Source organism: Arachis ipaensis, chromosome B1 (assembly GCF_059453495.1).
Source record: "Arachis ipaensis isolate K30076 ecotype BB chromosome B1, ASM5945349v1, whole genome shotgun sequence".
NCBI classification, from domain to species: domain Eukaryota; kingdom Viridiplantae; phylum Streptophyta; class Magnoliopsida; order Fabales; family Fabaceae; genus Arachis; species Arachis ipaensis.
In genome coordinates this window covers 117,835,922-117,856,840 of record NC_142436.1, presented here as the reverse complement: position 1 = coordinate 117,856,840, position 20,919 = coordinate 117,835,922, and the positions used below count along the sequence as shown (strand labels likewise).

At 33.5% G+C, this 20,919-nt stretch overlaps 1 protein-coding gene, 1 non-coding gene and 1 pseudogene across 2 annotated transcripts; 1 reads left to right on the top strand and 2 right to left on the bottom strand.

Annotated features, from left to right (window-relative positions):
- The first annotated feature begins 4,299 nt into the window (after positions 1 to 4,299).
- Positions 4,300 to 4,991, top strand: LOC107632661 (vacuolar iron transporter homolog 1 pseudogene; annotated as a pseudogene).
- A 2,814-nt stretch (positions 4,992 to 7,805) lies between these two features.
- On the bottom strand, positions 7,806 to 11,466 carry LOC148578076 (uncharacterized). The gene is made up of 4 exons (XM_088502954.1): positions 11,221 to 11,466; positions 10,870 to 11,154; positions 10,702 to 10,794; positions 7,806 to 7,949 (listed from the first exon to the last, which is right to left on the bottom strand). Exons 1-4 carry the CDS (start codon positions 11,464 to 11,466, stop codon positions 7,806 to 7,808), a joined length of 768 nt encoding a protein of 255 aa, XP_088359080.1.
- An 8,907-nt stretch (positions 11,467 to 20,373) lies between these two features.
- LOC148578075 (small nucleolar RNA R71) lies at positions 20,374 to 20,481 on the bottom strand. Its single transcript, XR_015903304.1, has one exon. It is a non-coding gene; the product is annotated as a small nucleolar RNA R71 (small nucleolar RNA).
- Positions 20,482 to 20,919: the final 438 nt, after the last annotated feature.

The following is a 20,919-nucleotide window of genomic DNA, read 5'->3' as shown; positions in this document are numbered from 1 at the left end:
ATATATATATATATATATATATATATATATATATATATATATATAGCGTCTTTAAAATATATCTTTTTAATTTATTTTCTATTTAGTAGTTATAAATTATATATTCATGAAATAAATGATAAAAATTGATTTAAATGATAGACTAAATTATTTAATATAACATTCTCAATATATTTGAATGATTTTTTTAATAATATAAAAAGATATATATTTTTACGTGAATATATAATCACTAAATCAAATCATTATTTCCTTTTTATTTTGGAATTTTTGTCAAAGAAGTGCACTTCCTTTTGTGAGCATAAATTAAAGCATAGTAAATTAGTTATATACTCTCTTACTTTTTCATGAATTAATATGTTTATTAACAATTTAGCATTATATATATTTGGTGACCCTCACTTGTCTCAGGAACTTAGCATGCATTACTCCAAGTGATGACCAGTATATCTGATTCTTTATTACCAACTTTTTAGATACATTCATTAAAGGTTAATACAAGAAATGGGAACTGGTATGGGACAAACAAACATTTGACCGATCGACCAATGGTCTTGACTTTTGGATCGAAAGATAATATTTACGAGATCTGATTTCTAAACTGTGTTCAACTTTTTATGTTAATTAAGTAGGATTTTGATATCTAAGAGCGAATACTTTTTTACATTTTTATCAATTTTTACATATACACATATACACAAATCAATTTAATTTACATCCTTAACTATATTATACAGAATCTTGCACACACATTAACAGAAAGAGGAATCTTAAAGCCCATCAGCATGTATTATTTTTTGCTATTAGCTAGTTATCAACGGTTAAATGTATATGAGATAAAATATATTTTTGGATGGATTAATCCTTGGTTTGTAAAATTGGAAATCGAAATATCGTGGACAAAAAAAAAAAAAAGTATGTTATTAGATTATTAGACTAAAAAAATTGAATTAATAACTAAGTGATGATAAAAAAAATTAAATTTTGATGACTTTCTAAATATATATATATATATATATATATATATATATATATATATATATATAAAACAGAAAAATTAAAATACCATAAGAATTTATTATTTTTAACTAACATTTTTAGACTTCAATCTAATATTTTTATTCTAACAATTCAACAATCTTTATTAGTAGAGAAATCATCCCACTCCTCCAATAGTAACCATTTATATAAATTTATTTTTGTTAAAGTGAAAAGAATAATAAAAGTTTGATATATAGCACACTTTAATTTATTAGTGGAATGGTTCCTCTTCTTACGGCATCTTTCGTATGGGCCTATAAGCTCAGGTTGGGACTTATTTTGGGGTGGATTAGTTTTCCTTTGATTTTGTTTGGTTACGTGGCTGCCACTCTTGATAAGGCTCTTCCATTTAAATCTTGTGTTAGGACCTTTTTTGGTAGGTGATTAGCCATGGCTATAACTTTTGGCCTAACCAAGTTGATTGGCTCAAGTGTCCTTTAGCTACCTTTTGTCACACTAGTTTTTCTTGCTAACTGGGTGCCTAGTTACGCGTTAAAGGTGAATAAAATATAGAACTCATTTTGAATTGATGAGTTCATATCACATTAAATTATATAAATAGAGTATGAGCTGGTATAATATCTCATACAATATATATTTGGTGATTACTCACATAAAATTTTCATATGTCGATGATTACTCACATATAATTCAATATATTAAATCATTTAACCGTCGTTAAGAATGGTCATTTTCATATACCGAGTGGTCATCACATATCCTACTTCTGCTTTAGAGAGGCCACTTGCGGTTTTTGTTCTATTATGCTTTTTGCCTTTTTCTCCTTTATATATTAAAAGTAAATGTTGGCTTCATTTGTTGGCAATAAGCAGTAAACGAATCCGTTGAAATTTGGGAATGTCTAACTTAGCGTTTCAGTTATCATTTGAAAACAATTAATAGGAAGTCACGCTGCTTCAGTTATGGGAATCCATTAAATCTTGTATGTTATGGGAGCTGGATGGGAAGTGCCCCTCTTCTGAGTAATAACAGCCAAATGAGGAAGCTTAAACCCATGCTTTAGGAAAGAATTTTACCCCTACTACGAACAAAACTATTGGAAGCAAGGTTCACCCATTAACAAATTACAAAACAGCTACATTTTTTATTTATCATAAAAGTTAAAAATTAAAACTACTATTAGTACTTTGTAGTTAACAGAACTAAAGTAAAATACAAAAATAAACCTTACACAAAAATACATAATACAAAATTTTGAATCTCAAAATATAAAATGGTTATAAGATAAATAAAATTGACTTAAATATCATTTTTTGTAAAATACTCCATTAATGAACATAAATACAAAATAAACTTTGATATATTAGATCTCATTCATGCTGTTTTTTACCATAAAAATAAAATGTAACACATAAATGTACAATTTTTTTTAAAGAAAAAAAAATCAATATTCAATAAGAAAAATACCTAATATTCTTTAGCAAAGATAGTTGTTCAAATTCAAACATATTCTCTCAAATTACTTATTAATTAGATGACTACAACTATTTAAATTAAAAATACTCTAAAATTTACACTCATCAATGACCTTAATACTACACACAGAGTACTATTTTTTTTCACAATGATAAGTATTATTCTAAAATTGTGAAAATTTGGTATTCATGACCTTGTTTATGTTTAACACTTCAAAGTTAAAAATGAAATAAATAAGAAAAACTTAATAAAATAAAATTGTTAGAAAAATAGAAGATATATAATAGAAAATATAATAATAAATTAGAACTTACATTATTTAAGACATAGAAGTAGATAGAAAAAAAAGTAATGTAAATTTTGATACACTAAAAATATACGTATTAATTATAGGAGACTATAAAAATAATTTTCGTAAATGAAGATTAATAGATTTTGTTATTATTTTTCTTACTTTTTTTTTTGTATGTCATAAGATGATGAATTTCACATGCATATACTCGTTAATATTCTTACATAAAAATTGAGTTTTTGATGATAAAAAAGAAGATAACGTGAGTAAAAGTTATATATAGAATAAAAAGGTAATCATAATATGAATAAAAAAAATTAACTGATAATTATAGTTTTAACTAATTTTTAAATTAATTAATTATTATTTATTGATAGGAGTAAGATAAGAAAGCAGAAATAAATATCAAACTTTTTATAGTTTTTTTATATATTATTATAGATAATTTATAAAAAAAAATCCTATTGTTAAGATTTGTTTTTTGAATAAATATGGTTGAGTTTTTGATGTACTCTAAAATAATTTGTGAGCTATTGTATTATTTTGGATGTACCATAAGAATTTAATATAATATTTTTTAGTTTGTTTATTTAACACAAGACAATCATTATTTATCAAGAATTGTAACCAATTTATGGAAACAACTTTATCCTTAAGATTTTTTGTTATCACTACTTATTAATCATAAGACTCTTAATTGTATTTTGTTTTTCCTTTCTTTATTATGTATCTTCGAAATTATTATTCTCTTTTAATATTTTATATAATATCACAAATATTTTACATAGCTACTATTTACATAAATAAAGACAAGATCTTTTGTTAGGTCCAAATAATATATATATATATATATATATATATATATATAGTCATAGGTTTAAATGAGTTTTGAATTGGTTCAAAAATTATTTTGTGTGAAGTTTTATGATTTTGGATGCATGATAAATCTATATTTTTAGTATCTTTTAGAAAAGACATATATACCTTTAAATTTGTCTAACATAAGCACAATAATTTTATGCGCATTGAATATGTTACTTTTTATAAACTATTAGATTTTATTAAATGAAAATCAAAAGTTGATATATAAAAGATCATTGACGGACTATAATAAATATAGAATATCCTAAGAATTTATTGTTTTTAACCAACATTTTTAGACTTCAATCTAATATTTTTATTCTAACAATTCAATAACTTTTATTAGTGGAGAAAGTATTCCACTCCTCCAATAGTAACCATTTTATTTTACTTTTGTTAAAGTATAAAGGCCAGGATAATAAAAGCTTGATAGATAGCACACTTTATTAGTGGAGAAATCATCCCACTCCTCCAATAGTAACCATTTTATTTTATTTTATTTTTGTTAAAGTGAAATGGACAATAAAAATTTGATAGATAGCACACTTTATTAGTGAAAAAATCCCAATCCTCCAATAGTAACCAAAATTTCATCCATAAATACCATTAAATTGTGTGTGTCCTCCACACTTTAATCATTCTTCATCATCCATCATTTTTCGATTTTCATGACATCCAATCATAGTAATAATAACAATAATAGTGATCACCCATTAATAACGAAATCAAATTTGTAGTGAGTGACCTTGAGCAACAATAACAATTATCAAGAACCCAGAGAACGAAGAAGAAGCAAATAAGAAGGAGGAATTTGATTACTCAAAAAGATCCCAGTGGCTGCGTGCAGCATTGTTGGGAGCGAATGACGGGTTGCTGTCGACGGCGGTTCTGATGATGGGAGTGGGAGCAATAAGGAAAGACATGAAGGCCATGGTGTTGTCGGGTTTCGCAGGCCTTGTGGCAGGGGCATGTAGCATGGCCATTGGTGAGTTTGTTTCTGTGTATTCACAATTAGACATAGAGATTGCACAAATGAAGAGACAAGAAGAAGAAAAAGTAGAAGATGAAAAAGAGAATGAGGGTTTACCAATCCCTTTGCAAGCAGCGGCAGCATAAGGTTTTGTATTTTCGGTAGGTGCAATGGTTCCTCTACTTGCGGCATCTTTCGTAAAGACCTATAAGCTCAGGTTGCGACTTATTTTGGGTCAGTTAGTTTTGCTTTGATTTTGTTTGATTACTTGGCTGTCACTCTTGGTAAGACTCCTCTATTTAGGTCTTGTGTTTGGGCCTTTGTTGATGGTGGTTAGCCATGGCTATAACTTTTAGCCTAACCAAGTTGATTGGCTCAAGTATCTTTTAGCTACTTTTTCTCACACTAGTTTTTCTTGCTAATTGGGTGCCTAGTTACGTGTTAAAGGTGAATATAATATAGAAATCACTTTGAATTGATGAGTTCATATCACATTAAATTATATAAATAAAGTATGAGTTGGTATAATATCTCATACTTTATATATTCGGTGATTACTCACATATAATTTAATATATTAAATTATTTAACCGTCGTTAAGAATGGTTATTTTCATATACCGAGTGGTCATCACATATCTTGCTTTTGCTTTAGAGAGGCTACCTACGATTTTTGTTTCACTCTACTTTTTGACTTCTTCTCCTTTACATATTAAAAGCAAATGTTGGCTTCATGGGTCGGCAATAAATAGTAAACGAAGCTACGGTATATTTGAACGTTTCTATTTATACATGTTAGCACGCACAACATAAGGCAACTAGCTGTTGGGATTTGAAAATGTCTAACTCAGCGTTTCAGTCATCATTTGAAAATCAATAATAGGAAGTCATGCTGCTTCAGTTATGGGAATCTATTAAATCTTGTACGTTATAGGAGTTAGGTGGGAAGTGTCCCTCTTTTGAGAAAGCTTAGACTCATGCTTTAGGAAAGAATTTTATTCCTATTAAGAACAAAACTATTAGAAGCAAGGTTCACCCATTAACAAATTACAAAACAACTACTTTTTTTATTTATCATAAAAGTTAAAAATTAAAACTACTATTAGTATTTTGTGGTTAACAGAATTAATATAAATTACAAAAATAAATCTTACCAAAAATACATAATACAAAATTTTGAATCCCAAAATATAAATTGGTTATAAGATAAAAAAAATTGACTTAAATACATTTTTGTAAAATACTCCATTAATGAATATAAATACAAAATAAACTTTGATATTTAGATCTTAGTCATGCTATTTTTTACCAAAAAATAAAATATAACACATAAATACACAATTTTTTTAAAAGAAAAAAAACCAATATTCAACAAGAGAGATACCTAATATTCTTTAGCAAAGATAGTTGTTCAAATTCAAACATATTCTCTCAAATTATATATTGATTAGATGACTACAACTATTCAGATTGAAAATACTCTAAAATTTACACTCATCAATAACCTTAATACCACACACAGAGTACTACTTTCTTTTCAAAATGAGTATTATTCTAAAATTGTGAAGATTTGGTATTTATGACCTTGTTTATGTTTAACACTTCAAAGTTAAAAATAAAATAAATAAAAAAAAACTTAATAAAATAAAATTCTTAGAAAAATAGAAGATATATGATAGAAAATATAAGGGTAAAGTATATTTTTTGTCCCTGAAGTTTGGCAAAAGTTTTAAAAATATCCTTAAGTTTTATTTTGTTTCAATTTTGTCCCAGAAGTTTTCGATTTGCATCAAATATACCCCCGACGGCTAAATTTTCAAAAAATTTAAGACCAATCTAACAATAATGCATGAAAATGATGCTTGATTTGCTTGTGTTGAGGGTTGTTCTTATGAAATTGTTGTTGAATTGGTCTTAAATTTTTTGAAAAATTAGCCGCCAAGGGTATATTTGATGCAAATCGAAAACTTTTGGGACAAAATTGAAACAAAATAAAACTTAGGGGTATTTTTGAAACTTTTGTCAAACTTCAGGGACAAAAAGTATACTTTACCCAAAATATAATAATAAATTAAAACTTACATGATTTAAGACATAGAAGTAGATAGAAAAAAAAGTAATGTCAATTTTAATACACTAAAAATATACGTATTAATTATAGGAGACTATAAAAATAATTTTCGTAGATAGAGATTAATAGGTTTTTTATTGTTTTTCTTACTTTTTTTTTCTTTTTGTATATCATAAGATGATGAATTCCACATGCAAATACCCGTTAATGTTCTTACATGAAAATTGAGTTTTTGATGGTTAAAAAGAGGATAATGTGATTAAAAGTTATGTGTAGAATAAAAAGGTAATCATAATATGAATAAAAAAAACTTAACTGATAATTATATTTTTAACTAATTTTTAAAATAATTAATTACTATTTATTGATAAGGGGTAAGATAAGAAAGTAGAAATAAATATCAAACTTTCTATAGTTTTTTTTTTATATATTGTTATAAAAAATTTATATATAAAAAACACTATTGTTAAGATTTGTTTCTTGAATAAATATAGTTGAGTTTTGGATGTATTCTAAAATAATTTGTGAGCTATTATATTATTTTGGATGTAAAATAAAATTTAATATAATATTTTTTTAGTTTATTTATTTAACACAAGACAATCATTAATTATTAAGAATTGTAACCAATTTATAAAAACAACTTCATCCTTAAGATTTTTTGTTATCACTACTTATTAATCATAAGACTCTTAATTGTATTTTGTTTTTCTTTCTTTATTTTGTATTTTCGTAATTATTATTCTCTTTTAATATTTTATATAATATCACAAATATTTTACACAACTACTATTTACATAAATAAAAACAAGATCTTTTGTTAGGTCCAAATAATGTTTATATGTAACACCCTACCACTCAGAGTTTTACGCTTAAGTTGTAAAACAGAGGTGGTGTGTAATACCCTAACTACCAAAGCTCGCACTTCCGGCTGTGCGACTCTGATAGCTCGGACATTACGACGACACTTATATTATTTAATACTAAAATATGAGCATGTTTAAAACTTTAAACCGCAATACCGCTCCCAAAGATACTTTCGTTCGATAACGTACATCCATAAATACCATTCAACTTATAACAACTCCTAAAGAGTACATCCATATATATATACATAAATATATATAAATAATATTACAAACATAATCCAATACAATTCCTATCCCTCTTACAGATTATATCAAGATAAAGGCGAGGGTGCAGTAAACCATAACTAAAACAATACAGAGCATCACAACAACAATTAAATAAGCTCTTCGTAACTTCTGCGCCCATATCCTGAAAGGGGAAAAATGTAGGGGGTGAGAACATCATCCTCGAAAGGGTTCTCAGTAGAGGGTTTTGGGAATTACTGTAATAGGATACATGAAGATAAACCATACCAATGATTAATAACCATCTTATGCCTCTTTTCAAAAACAACCGTTTACAATAAAAGAGAAATCTGAAATCCTTTTTCTGAAAGAAGAAACTGTTCATTTAAAACAATATTCAAAAGCATTTCAGAAGGTTTATCTATGCTGAACCAAATTAGCCTTTCACGCATTTCCAAACCATAACCACAATACCGAAACCAACCATCGGTCCATCTCAATTCAACCACGGCCCTAGGCCCAAACAATCCAACCAACAACCAATCACCACAATCCAACAGAGTCCCAGATGCAAACACAGGAAGGAAGTTCAAGCACAAACAAACAGTTATTACAAGTAGAACAGTTAGCAATTAATCACATAGGCAAACCAAGTAAAATATGCACACCCAACCAATGTCACACAAATGCATATGATGCATGCCTGTCCCTAGTGGCTGATGATATCATCTGTCGGTTATAGAGCCAACCCGACAAGTCCTGGTAGGTGGTAGCTAACCATTGGACTGTCCCTCTGTCGTGCATCCCCAACTCGAGTTATACTCATCATAAACTTGATCATAATCATGATCCATATCCATCACCCTCACTGGTGAATATTTATCCATCACCATCACTGGTGAATATTTATGGGGGCGAGCTCATCCGGGCCTTTCACAGTGCCCGGCCACACTTACGACATTGGGTTAACAGAGCTTCGAGTCTCAACCTGGAGCACATGGTGGCTAGCCATTGCTACTACCCAGGGAAACCCTCATCTCCAATAGTGGAAGTGCAAAAATCATAATTATCAATAATTCAGCATATACATGCATTCATTCTCATCCATGGATCAACATCCATCTCAGCCATCCGGCTTACGGTTCAGTCCAGAACCAGCCAATATTGATAATCACACACAGCCATTCCGGCTCACGGTTCAATCCAGAACCAGTCAATATTCATAATCATACATAGCCATTCCGGCTCATAATAAAACAGCACTTCCACATTCAAAATCATCAAATTCATGAAATCGGCATTTAAGCCATAAATCATTTTCTCAATTCATTTCACTTTGAAATCAAGTTTCAACTCTTTTCAGCCTTGGCTTTAAAGATCTCATTTCTCAAATTATCTCAGGCTCATAAGCCAATCTTACTCAAGGAAAATTCCCTTTTTGAAATAAGCCACTCTCGGCTTCCTCTTTCCAAAACTTCCAAAACCATGGAAAGTTAAAGATTTATTTCAAAGTATTCAAAATCACCCATACAACAATGGGATTTCATAACAAAAGTTTCTCGGCAGAGTCCCAAGTCTTTAGGGGAGAATAACATAACTCATTTCGCCAAATTCATTTAAAATCATTAAAACATTGGCTTTCTGATTTGAGTAAGCAAATAGGATCTAAGCCAAACCGAGTCATGTAATCATTTACTTCTTTCAAAGCCGCTTCCTTTACTTAGGCAAAACCAACTTCAACCCCCATGATAAATTCTAGAACGTTTCAACTGTTCAAAATTGTTTTAGTCTTGCAAGAATTCAGAATTCAAAGAGTACTTAAAACCTTTCTCAAAACATTTCAAAATGAAACTTGTCAATAGACATTCAGGTTCTTTCAAAGTCATTGAAACTTCTTTAATTGAAACCCCCAAGTCAAATTCAAAGGCATAAACCCTTTTCACATCCAAACAGCTTTAAAACACAAGTTTCATCTAAATAACCTTCTCCTGAAAGAGATACAATGCCTTTCTTAAGAAGCAAGACTAAATCACAATTTCCTCTTTATTAATTCATTTCGAAAGCATGAATCATCCTTTTCTCGATAATTCAAATAAAATAGTAGAAGTCTTTAACTCATCATTTTCCAAACAACATTTCAATAAAGACTTGGATTTTATAGAAATTTCGGCAGCACCTCCCCTAAAACTTGGACTTTTGCCACCCGGTTCGGGTCCCAACTAAACCGTTTCTCATTCCTTTTCAACAGCTCAAAACCAGAAATCAATTCAAAAGCAAGCTAAATCCAACAGTCGCCTCAATGGCATACCTCAAGGAAACTATTTCAAAATCAACTCAATATCAACCGATTTAACTCATTTATAAAGCTTTAAAGAATCGGTTCAGCAATAAATCATTTATCAAAACCAGAGCAATTAAAGCAACCCAGGCTGGATTTCAAGAGCATTCTATCTTTCACATCATCAAAATAATTGACTCAATTCAAACCAATCCTCAACGGATTAAACTCATTTCAAATATTTAAAGAATCAACTTCAAACATTATATTTCACAAGCCACACAACAATTCAGCCAAGCTAACATCCATAATCATTCGAGTCAATCAAATAATACATAAGGCAGATACAATCACTAATTACACCATATCTCACATCAGTATCCATATGTAATAATTCCAATAATAAACTGTAGTTTTCGGAAAGCGCCCCTACCTCAACACGCAAATCCATAATCCAAACGCCTCATAAGTTCTTTCCGCCTCAACTCGAAATCACCAGCAACCAAAACCTCAGCTCCCAGCCACTTTCGCAATAACAATAGCAACACTAATCGCAACATACAACAACCGAAACTCAATCTTATAGCAATTAATGCCACAAACCTCAGCGTGAGATAACGGAACAATAACAAAAGGGCTTTCCAATTGAAACGCTTACCGAACCGAAGAAGGAACGGCTGAACCGAAACAGCGACGGTCTCCGAACCGGTTCGGCGGCAGCCCGATAGCCACCTAAAGCGGCAGCGGTGACCTAAACAACATGCAGCGACAATGAGGTTCCCGGAAACTCAACGGAAAGGAGAATCAACTTAAAACCCTTACCGACATAATTTTCCGGCGACAGCAGTGGCATTCCCGGCCGCCAGGCACGGCGGCGCAACTGATTTCTCCCCCGGGAACGGCTGTGACAGAACCAGCGTCTCCTTCTTCCGTTCACAATCCCAGCGGCAACCACAGTGGTGGTTCTGGTCAGCTCTGGCGGCAGTGGGCTCCGGCAACTTACATAATCCCGAGGCAGAAGCAGACAGCAACTCCGGTGGTCTTCTCCGGCGACGACACCAGCCACCACGGGGACGGCGGCGGTGAGACCCCAACAGCGGCGAAACCCCACCTCCTCCCAGTCTCAGACGCGAGTTCTCCCTCTCCTCCACCCATCATGCTCGACGGCGACCACTACAGCCCCTTTCAGAGGAGCGACGGCGGCGAGGCGTGAAGCAGCACCCTTCCTTCTCTTCGCAGCGGCTCTATCGGCGAGAACAGCAGCACCGTTGGAGGACATGGGAGCAGCAGTGGTCGAACAAGAACGCCATGAGGCTGAAGACAAATGGCGGTGACGAGGGCTGAATGCGATCTGGGCACGGCGACGAGGTGACCGGTGACAGTAGCGCGGCTCGTCCCTCCCCTGTTCGTAGCTCTGCTCCATCTCCCCCTTTCTGCTTCTGATTCATTTCTTTCATGGAAAAGGGAAAGAAACCGTGGGGTTCTGCTGTTGCTGGATGAGGGAAACATCGTGGGTGTGCTGTGCATTGAATTGAAGAAAAGGGGGGAGAGGTCTGCTGAGTATGGGAAAAAGGGGAAACCGGGTCGGTTACGGGTTACTGGGTTAGGGTTTCATTTTTGAAAATTAGGGTTAGGGGCATTTTAGTAATTTCAAATGAAATTGGGAAAAATATAGTAATTGAAACCCAATTTAAATCCAACACTATTTGTATATAGAAAAATACTATTTGCTCATCAATTTTACAAATTATTTTCAATAAAATGCCCAAATCTAAAAATTAGAAATAATATAATTAATTTCTCTATTTTCCAAAATAGCAGTATTAATATTTAAAATATTAATTATTTAATCCAAATCATATAGAAATCCTTATTATTTCACAACTACCAACTTTATAATTTGAATATAGAAAATAATCCAATAATTGTGAAATTGGATAATAATCATAACTTATCTCAAATCCAATAAATCAAAACTTGCCTTAATTATCTTTAATAAAATAATTTCTGAAATTAAGGCTGTAAATAACTATATGATTTGAGACTTGATCATAAAAAGACTTTTCAAAGTTCTGGGTCTTACATGGTGTGGTATTACGATCTCTAAAATAAAATGTATATATATAATAGCAGAAGAATTATAATATGCTAGGAGCCTTGAAGAATAGAGGAAATAGAAATCGTGAAATAAAAGCGCAACGCTCGAGAAACGAGTTAACTTGCGTGCTAAGAAAGCTACCGCTGTCAAGTGTAAAGTAACCCAAAACAAGAACAGAGAGTCAAAGATACAAAATAACGAGCACCTGACTCAGCCTGCGAAGTCAAGACTGGCCGGAGAATATACACACATATATACATATATATACATATCCAAAACCCAAATGTACATAAACAAAATCCTACCTCTCCATACACCTCTAGGAGGATCAAAAAGAATAAGTTATGTGGAGAGAAAGCTAAGTACATATATATACATCATAGCATAACAAAATAACCCAGTAACCACTCCGCTTCAAGAGTCCAAACGCCTAACGAGATGCCTCTCGACCTGCATCTGAAAAATGACGACATAGTATGGAATGAGAACCGGAGGTTCTCAGTATGGTAAAGGTGCCACACACATAATATATAAGGTCTTGGGAATGCCAGAGGCAATCCTAGAACGCCGACACTCAGATTATAGAGTTTAAAGTATTAAACAGAAGCCATAAAAGGTGGTTTCTAAGAATATTTAAACCTAACTTAACTTAATCTTAAATCTAGGTCCCATACTGCCATTCCTCCATACCTCCAACTCCATCATGCATTTTCACAGACAAATAGACAGATAAAGGCAAGCACAAGAAGGTTACAAATACTGCAGGTAACAAATACACATTTAACATGGCAAGTACATATAGGCACACCCAATTAAAGCACAAGCAAGTAATTCAAGTAATATGTAGATGATGCATGCCTGTCCTATGGCTGATGAGGCTCATCTGTCGGTTATCCAGCCAACCCGACAAGTCTGAGTTGTCCTTAGACTGTCCCCCGACGTGCATCCCCAAGAGTCTATGCATAGCTTTATCTCAAATAATCAATATTACTCAATGGGGGTAACATTCCCGGGAATTTATATAGTGCCCGGTCACACTTACGTCGTAGGGTCAACAGAGTATCGAGTTTTCAACCTGGTACACGTGGTGGCAAGCCACGGCACTTAATCCAGGGAACCTCGTATCTCAGATCATTAAATTATTCAAGCCATATAAATAATTCAATTATAATTCATCAACATCTACATCATTCTCAATCGCATCTCATTCATCATCATACATCAATCATATTCAATCCTTATCTTTCATTATCACACCTCCCATTCCGTCCATCAATAGTTTCAATTCAAAACATAATTCATTCTTTTCTAAATGAATCAAACTTAAAACATGCTCATTTTCTTAATAACTTAAAATCAAACCATATAACCTTTGAATCTAAATCTTTTTAAATAATCATCTAAACAAAATCTCTAATTTTTATAAAATTTCGGCAGCATCTCTTCTAAAACTCGGACTTTGCCACCCTTTTCGGGTCCAAACCTGTATTCTTTTCAATTCAACATACCCTTCCTCATCATCATAACAATCACCACAATAAATCTACCTCAGATCAATAATTATACTCATACAATATTCAAATCCAACAACCAAAATTCAACTAAAAATCATAGTTCACAAATCCTAGGATTTTAACACAAAATACCTCATTTTTCATTCAAAATTTCCATTCCAATTATTTTCAAACCTATTACCACCAATCCAAATTGCTAACAATAATCCTCAACAAGCTCCATATCTTTTCATCAATCATCATTCAACCAAACTAAAATATAGCCATTTAATCAACAATTCAATCACATATCCTTTCAAAGATCCAACTAGCAACCAATATCATCTTACAAACAAATCACCAAACCAAACCAAGCATATTCATCAACCCATTACTAAACATTAAATATACACCTGCATTCTAACTTATCCTATGGTCATCTAGCCTAAGTTTTCACAGAACATTATATATTAAATGCAAGAAACCTAAACCATACCTTAGCCGATTCCCAAGAATTATTCCAAGACAATTTTCCTAAAAGAACACAGCCCTCAAAACCTCAACTAATCCGCTTCCTCCAAGCTCCAGTATTCACAATTTCAAGCTCCAATTATTTATTTACAACCTAATACACATTTATAACACATATATACCCAATTTAATACTCAAAGCTCAAATTAAATGAAATTAAAATGGAATTATTATTTTCTCACCTTACCCAAGCTTCACATAAGCAAGAGTGAACGTTTTCCTCAAGCTAATTGGATCCTAAAATATCAAAGAGTAAAGAAATTTAATACCTCCACTTAATTTCCCAAAAATTGGGGAAGAAGAGGCTGAGAATAAAAGAATGATTTACTTATAAAATTGTTCCGGTAGAAATGTAGAGCTCGACGCGGTGGACGCGTGGCCACAAACGGTGTGGCGATCGGAGCTCGGACGGAGGAGTTACGGCAAATTGAATTTACCGTAAGGGTTGGAAACGTTCTTCGTTTCTCTCTTCCCCTAAATGTGTTTCACGCTGCCTCTGCTGAATGGGGAAGAAGAGAGACTTGGATTCATTAAATGCTGGGCCGGTTGGGCCCACGGGCCCGGTTTGGGCCCGGTTCAACCGGTTCGGCCCGTTCGGTCTAATTTTGGACCGATTTTTTCGAAATTGGTGTCAAAATTCTCGTTTTGACGAGCTCTATCCTAATTTAATATAATATTCACATTTCTAATCCTCCTTATTAAAAACTAATTTATTGACTAATTATTTACTAATTTAACCGGGGTATACATTCTACCCACCTAATAAAGAATTTTGCCCTCAAAATTCAAATTCAATTACCTGAAAAGAGATGTGGGTAGTCCTTTCGCATATCTGATTCGAGTTCCCAGGTATGTTCCTCGATATCAGCTCGAATCCAAATTATTTTTACTAATGATACTTCCTTCCCGCATAATCGTTTAATATTAGTATCATCAATTCTCACTGGAATTACTCGAAGTGTTAGATCTTCTCTTACTTGGGCTGGTTCCGATTCTAGAACATGACTTGCGTCAGGAGTATACTTCCGAAGCTGTGATGCATGAAACACATCGTGCAAATTCAAAAAATACGGCGGTAAGGCAATTCTATAAGCCACTAGTCCAATTCTCTTCAAGATCTCAAACGGTCCAATATAACGGGGATTTAGTTTCTTAGTCTTAAAAGCTCTTCCCACTCCAATGGTTGGTGTAACTTTCAGAAAGACATGTTCTCCTTCTTTGAACTCCAAAGGCTTTCGCCTCTGAACAGCATAGCTCTTTTGGCGGCTTTGGGCTATAAGCATTCGACTACGAATTTTCTTTATCTGTTCAGTCGTTTTCAGCTATCATCTCAGGACCTAATAAACTCCTTTCTCTAATTTCATACCAACATAATGGAGATTGACATTTCTTGCCATACAGAGCCTCATATGGAGCCATTCCGATGCTCGCATGATAGCTATTATTATAATAAAATTCTATCAATGGCATATACCGATCCCAGCTCGCTGGCTGGTCCAAAATACAAGCCCTTAGCATATCCTCCAAGGTCTGAATAGTTCTATCTGACTGACCATCTGTCTGAGGGTGATGCACAGTACTCAAGCTTAACTGAGTCCCAAATGCACGCTGAAAAGCTCCCCAGAACCTTGATGTAAAACGAGGATCCCTGTCAGATATAATGGTAGAAGGCACGCCATGTAACCTGACAATCTCTTTGATATACATTTGAGCCAATTCCTCCATTGTGCAACTTATTCGGATAGGAAGAAGGTGAGCTGATTTCGTCAATCGATCCACAACCACCCAAATAGCATCACAACCAGATCGGGTTCTAGGCAAACCTATCACAAAATCCATTACGATACTCTCTCATTTCTATTGTAGAATCTCTAAAGGCTGAAGGGTCCCTGATGGTCTCTGATGCTCAATCTTAACCTTCTGACATGTTAAACATTTAGATACGTGCAATGCCACATCATTCTTCATACCTGGCCACCAGAACATCGCTTTCAGATCCTGATACATTTTAGTACTCCCTGGATGAATTGAGAATCCACTCTTATGAGTGATGAGCGGATAATTTATACCCTTTTTGACATTGTTTTTAGTATGTTTTTAGTAGAATCTAGTTACTTTTAGGGATGTTTTCATTAGTTTTTATGTTAAATTCACATTTCTGGACTTTACTATGAGTTTTTGTGTTTTTTTGTAATTTCAGGTATTTTCTGGCTGAAATTGAGGGACTTGAGCAGAAATCAGATTCAGAGGTTGAAAAAGGACTGCTGATGCTGTTGGATTCTGACCTCCCTGCACTCAAAGTGGATTTTCTGGAGCTACAGAATTTGAAATGGCGCGCTTCCAATTGCGTTGGAAAGTAGACATCCCGGGCTTTCCAGCAATATATAATAGTCCATACTTTGGCCAAGAATAGACGACGTAAACTGGCGTTCAACGCCAGCCTTCTGCCCAAATCTGGCGTCCAGCGCCAGAAAAGGATCCAAAACCAGAGTTGAACGCCAAACTGGCACAAACACTGGCGTTCAACTCCACAATTGGCCTCTGCACGTGCAACACTTAAGCTCAGCCCAAACACACACCAAGTGGGCCTCGGAAGTGGATTTATACATCAAATACTTACTCATGTAAACCCTAGTAGCTAGTTTATTATAAATAGGACCTCTTACTATTGTATTAGGCATCTTTGGTCTCAGTTTTAACCCATTGTTCATCTTAGGAGACTATTGATCAAGTTTTAGGGGGCTGGCCATCTCGGCGATGCCTGGACCTTCACTTATGTATTTTCATACGGTAGAGTTTCTACACTCCATAGATTAAGGTGTGGAGCTCTGCTGTTCCTCAAAGATTAATGCAAAGTACTACTGTTTTCTATTCAATTCTTCTTATTTCGCTTCTAAGATATCCATTCGCACCCAAGAATGTGATGAAGGTGATGATTATGTGTGACGCTCATCATCCTTCTCCCTTATGAACGCGTGCCTGACAAACACTTCTGTTCTACATGAAATAAAGCTAGAATGAATATCTCTTAGATCTCCTAACCAGAATCTTCGTGGCGTAAGCTAGAATGATGGCGGCATTCAAGAGAATCCGGAAAGTCTAAACCTTGTCTGTGGTATTCCGAGTAGGATTCAATGATTGAATGACTGTGACGAGCTTCAAACTCGCGATTGTTGGGCGTTAGTGACAGACGCAAAAGGAGGGTGAATCCTATTCCAGCATGATCGAGAACCGACAGATGAATAGCCGTGCCGTGACAGGGTGCGTGAGCATATTATTCACTGAAAGGAGGGGATGTAGCCACTGACAACGGTGATGCCCTTGCATAAAGTCAGCCATGGAAAGGAGTAAGACTGATTGGATGAAGATAGCAGGAAAGCAGAGGTTCAGAGGAACGAAAGTATCTCCATTCGCTTATCTGAAATTCCTACCAATGATTTACATAAGTACCTTTATCCCTATCTTACTAATTATTATTCGAAAACACCATTATCCATTTATATCTGCCTGACTGAGATTTACAAGGTGACCATAGCTTGCTTCATACCAACAATCTCCGTGGGATTCGACCCTTACTCACGTAAGGTATTACTTGGACGACCCAGTGCACTTGCTGGTTAGTTGTATCGAAGTTGTGACAATTATGAATTAAGATCAGAGCACCAAGCTCTGGAGCCATTACCAGGATCTGTTCGAGCCTGGAGATCACAACTTCGTGCACCAAGTTTTTGGCGCCGTTGCCGGGGATTGTTCGAGTTTGGACAACTGACGGTTCATCTTGTTGCTCAGATTAGGTAATTTTCTTTTTGTTTTCTTTTCAAAAATTTTTCAAAAATATTTCAAAATCTTTCTCATCTGTTTTCGAAAAAAAAATGTTTTCAAAAATTTATTCAAAATTTTTAAGAATGAATTCTAGTGTTTCATGAAGCATGTGAAGCCTGGCTGGCTGTAAAGCCATGTCTAAATTCTTTTGGACTGAGGCTTCCAAACCATCAGAGGCAAGTTACATACTTGGTAAATGATGAGCAGCAATTTGTTATCAAGAGCAATATACTCTGGTGTTACATGCTGAAGCTTGGCTGGCCATTGGCCATGTCTAGTGTTTTGGACTGGAGCTTTCTTTGAAAGCTTGGCTGGCTAGTGAGCCATGTCTAATTCCTGGACTGAAGCTTTAGACTAAGAATGCAAGATTCCTGGAACTCATATTAAAAATTTTGGAATCCTTATTTTTCTTTTTTCATAATAATTTTCGAAAAATACCAAAAAAATTAGAAAATCATAAAAATCAAAAATATTTTGTGTTTCTTGTTTGAGTCTTGAGTCATATCATAAGTTTGGTGTCACTTGCATGTGCATTTTGCATTTTTCGAAAATCTCATGCATTCATAGTGTTCTTCATGATCTTCAAGTTGTTCTTGGTAAGTCTTCTTGTTTGATCTTGATGATTTTTGTGTTTTGTGTCTTTTCATGTTTATCATATGCATTCTTGAATTCTTAGTGTCTAAGCATCAAAGAATTCTAAGTTTGGTGTCTTGCATGTTTTCTTTGCATTAAAAATTTTTCAAAAATATGTTCTTGATGTTCATCTTGACATTCATAGTGTTCTTGGTGTTCATCTTGACACTCATAGCATTCTTGCATGCATCACATGTTTTGATCTAAAAATTTCATGCATTGCATCTTTTTAGTGTTTTTCTCTCTCATCATAAAAATTCAAAAATAAAAAAAAAATATCTTTCCCTTTTTCTCTCATCAAATTCGAAAATTTGAGTTGACTTTTTCAAAAATTTTTTAAAATCAAGTTGTTTCTTATGAGTCAAATCAAATTTTCAATTTGAAAATCTTATCTTTTTCAAAATCTTTTTCAAAAATCAAATCTTTTTCAAAATTCTTGGTTATTTTCGAAAATTTTAAAAAAAATATTTTTCAAAAAATCTTTTTCTCATTTTATATCATAATTTTCGAAAATAACATAATCAATTAATGTTTTGATTCAAAAATTTGAAGTTTGTTACTTACTTGTTAAGAAAGATTCAAACTTTGAGTTCTGGAATCATATCTTGTGATTTCTTGTGAATCAAGTCATTAATTGTGATTTTAAAAATCAAATCTTTTTCAAAAACTAATTTCAATCATATCTTTTCAAAATATCTTCTTATCTTATCTTTTTCAAAAATATCTTTTCAAAATATCTTTCCTAACCTCCTAACTACTTATCTTTTCAAAATTGGTTTTCAAAATTTGTTTCAACTAACTAACTAACTTTTTGTTTGTTTCTTAACTTTTTCAAAACCACCTAACTAATTCTCCCTTTCTAATTTTCGAAAATACCTCCCCCTTTTTCAAAAATTTCTTTTTAATTAACTAATTATTTTTATTTTTATTTTTGATTTCAAAAAAATTTTCGAAAAAAAAATATTAAATATTTTTCAAAAACTATTTTCAAAAATCACTAACTCCTTTTCAAAAATAATTTTCGAAAAATCCCTCCTTCTCTCTCATCTTATTCTATTTATTTATTCATCTACTAACATCTCTTCCTCACATCATCACCAAATTCGAACCCCCTCCTCTATCTGTGTTCGAATTTCTTCTTCTTTTCTACTAACAATAAGGAACCTCTTTACTGTGACATAGAGGATTCCTCTTCTTTTCTTTTTCTCTCCTCTTTCTTATGAGCAGGGACAGAGAAAAAGGCATTCTTGTTGAAGCTGATCCAGAACCTGAAAGGACTCTGAAGAGAAAATTAAGAGAAGCTAAATTACAACAATCCAGAGACAACTTGATTGAAAACTTCGAACAAGTAAAGGAGATGGCAGCCGAACCCAACAACAATGCAAGGAGAATGCTTGGTGACTTTACTGCACCTAATTCCAATTTACATGGAAGAAGCATCTCCATTCCTGCCATTGGAGCAAACAACTTTCAGCTGAAACCTCAATTAGTTTCTCTGATGCAGCAGAACTGCAAGTTTCATGGACTTCCATCTGAAGATCCCTTTCAGTTCTTAACTGAATTCTTGCAGATATGTGATACTGTTAAGACTAATGGAGTAGATCCTGAAGTCTACAGGCTCATGCTTTTCCCTTTTGCTGTAAGAGACAGAGCTAGATTATGGTTGGATTCTCAACCTAAAGACAGCCTGAACTCTTGGGATAAGCTGGTCACGGCTTTCTTAGCCAAGTACTTTCCTCCTCAAAAGCTGAGCAAGCTTAGAGCTGATGTTCAAACCTTCAGACAGAAAGAAGGTGAATCCCTCTATGAAGCTTGGGAAAGATACAAACAGTTGACCAAAAAGTGTCCTTCTGACATGCTTTCAGAATGGACCATCCTGGATATATTCTATGATGGTCTGTCTGAGTTATCTAAGATGTCATTGGATACCTCTGCAGGTGGATCCATTCACCTAAAGAAAACGCCTGCAGAAGCTCAGGAACTCATTGACATGGTTGCTAATAACCAGTTCATGTACACTTCTGAAAGGAATCCTGTAAGCAATGGGACGCCTATGAAGAAGAGAGTTCTTGAAGTTGATACTCTGAATGCCATATTGGCTCAGAACAAAATATTGACTCAGCAAGTCAATATGATTTCTCAGAGTCTGCATGGAATGCAAGCTGCATCCAACAGTACTCAAGAGGCATCTTCTAAAGAAGAAGCCTATGATCCCGAGAACCCTGCAATAGCAGAGGTAAATTACTTAGGTGAACCTTATGGAAACACCTATAACTCAACATGGAGAAATCATCCAAAT

Excerpts from the sequence above, each read along its gene's own strand:
- LOC148578076 (XM_088502954.1), bottom strand. The coding sequence starts at position 11,466 with ATGGAGCAGAGCTACGAACAGGGGAGGGACGAGCCGCGCTACTGTCAC. Across the intron at positions 10,795-10,869 it reads TGCTGTCGCCGGAAAATTAT|GTCACCGCTGCCGCTTTAGG; the intron begins GTCGGTAAGGGT and ends CATGTTGTTTAG. Across the intron at positions 7,950-10,701 it reads GCCGTTCCTTCTTCGGTTCG|GATATGGGCGCAGAAGTTAC; the intron begins GTAAGCGTTTCA and ends TTCCCCTTTCAG.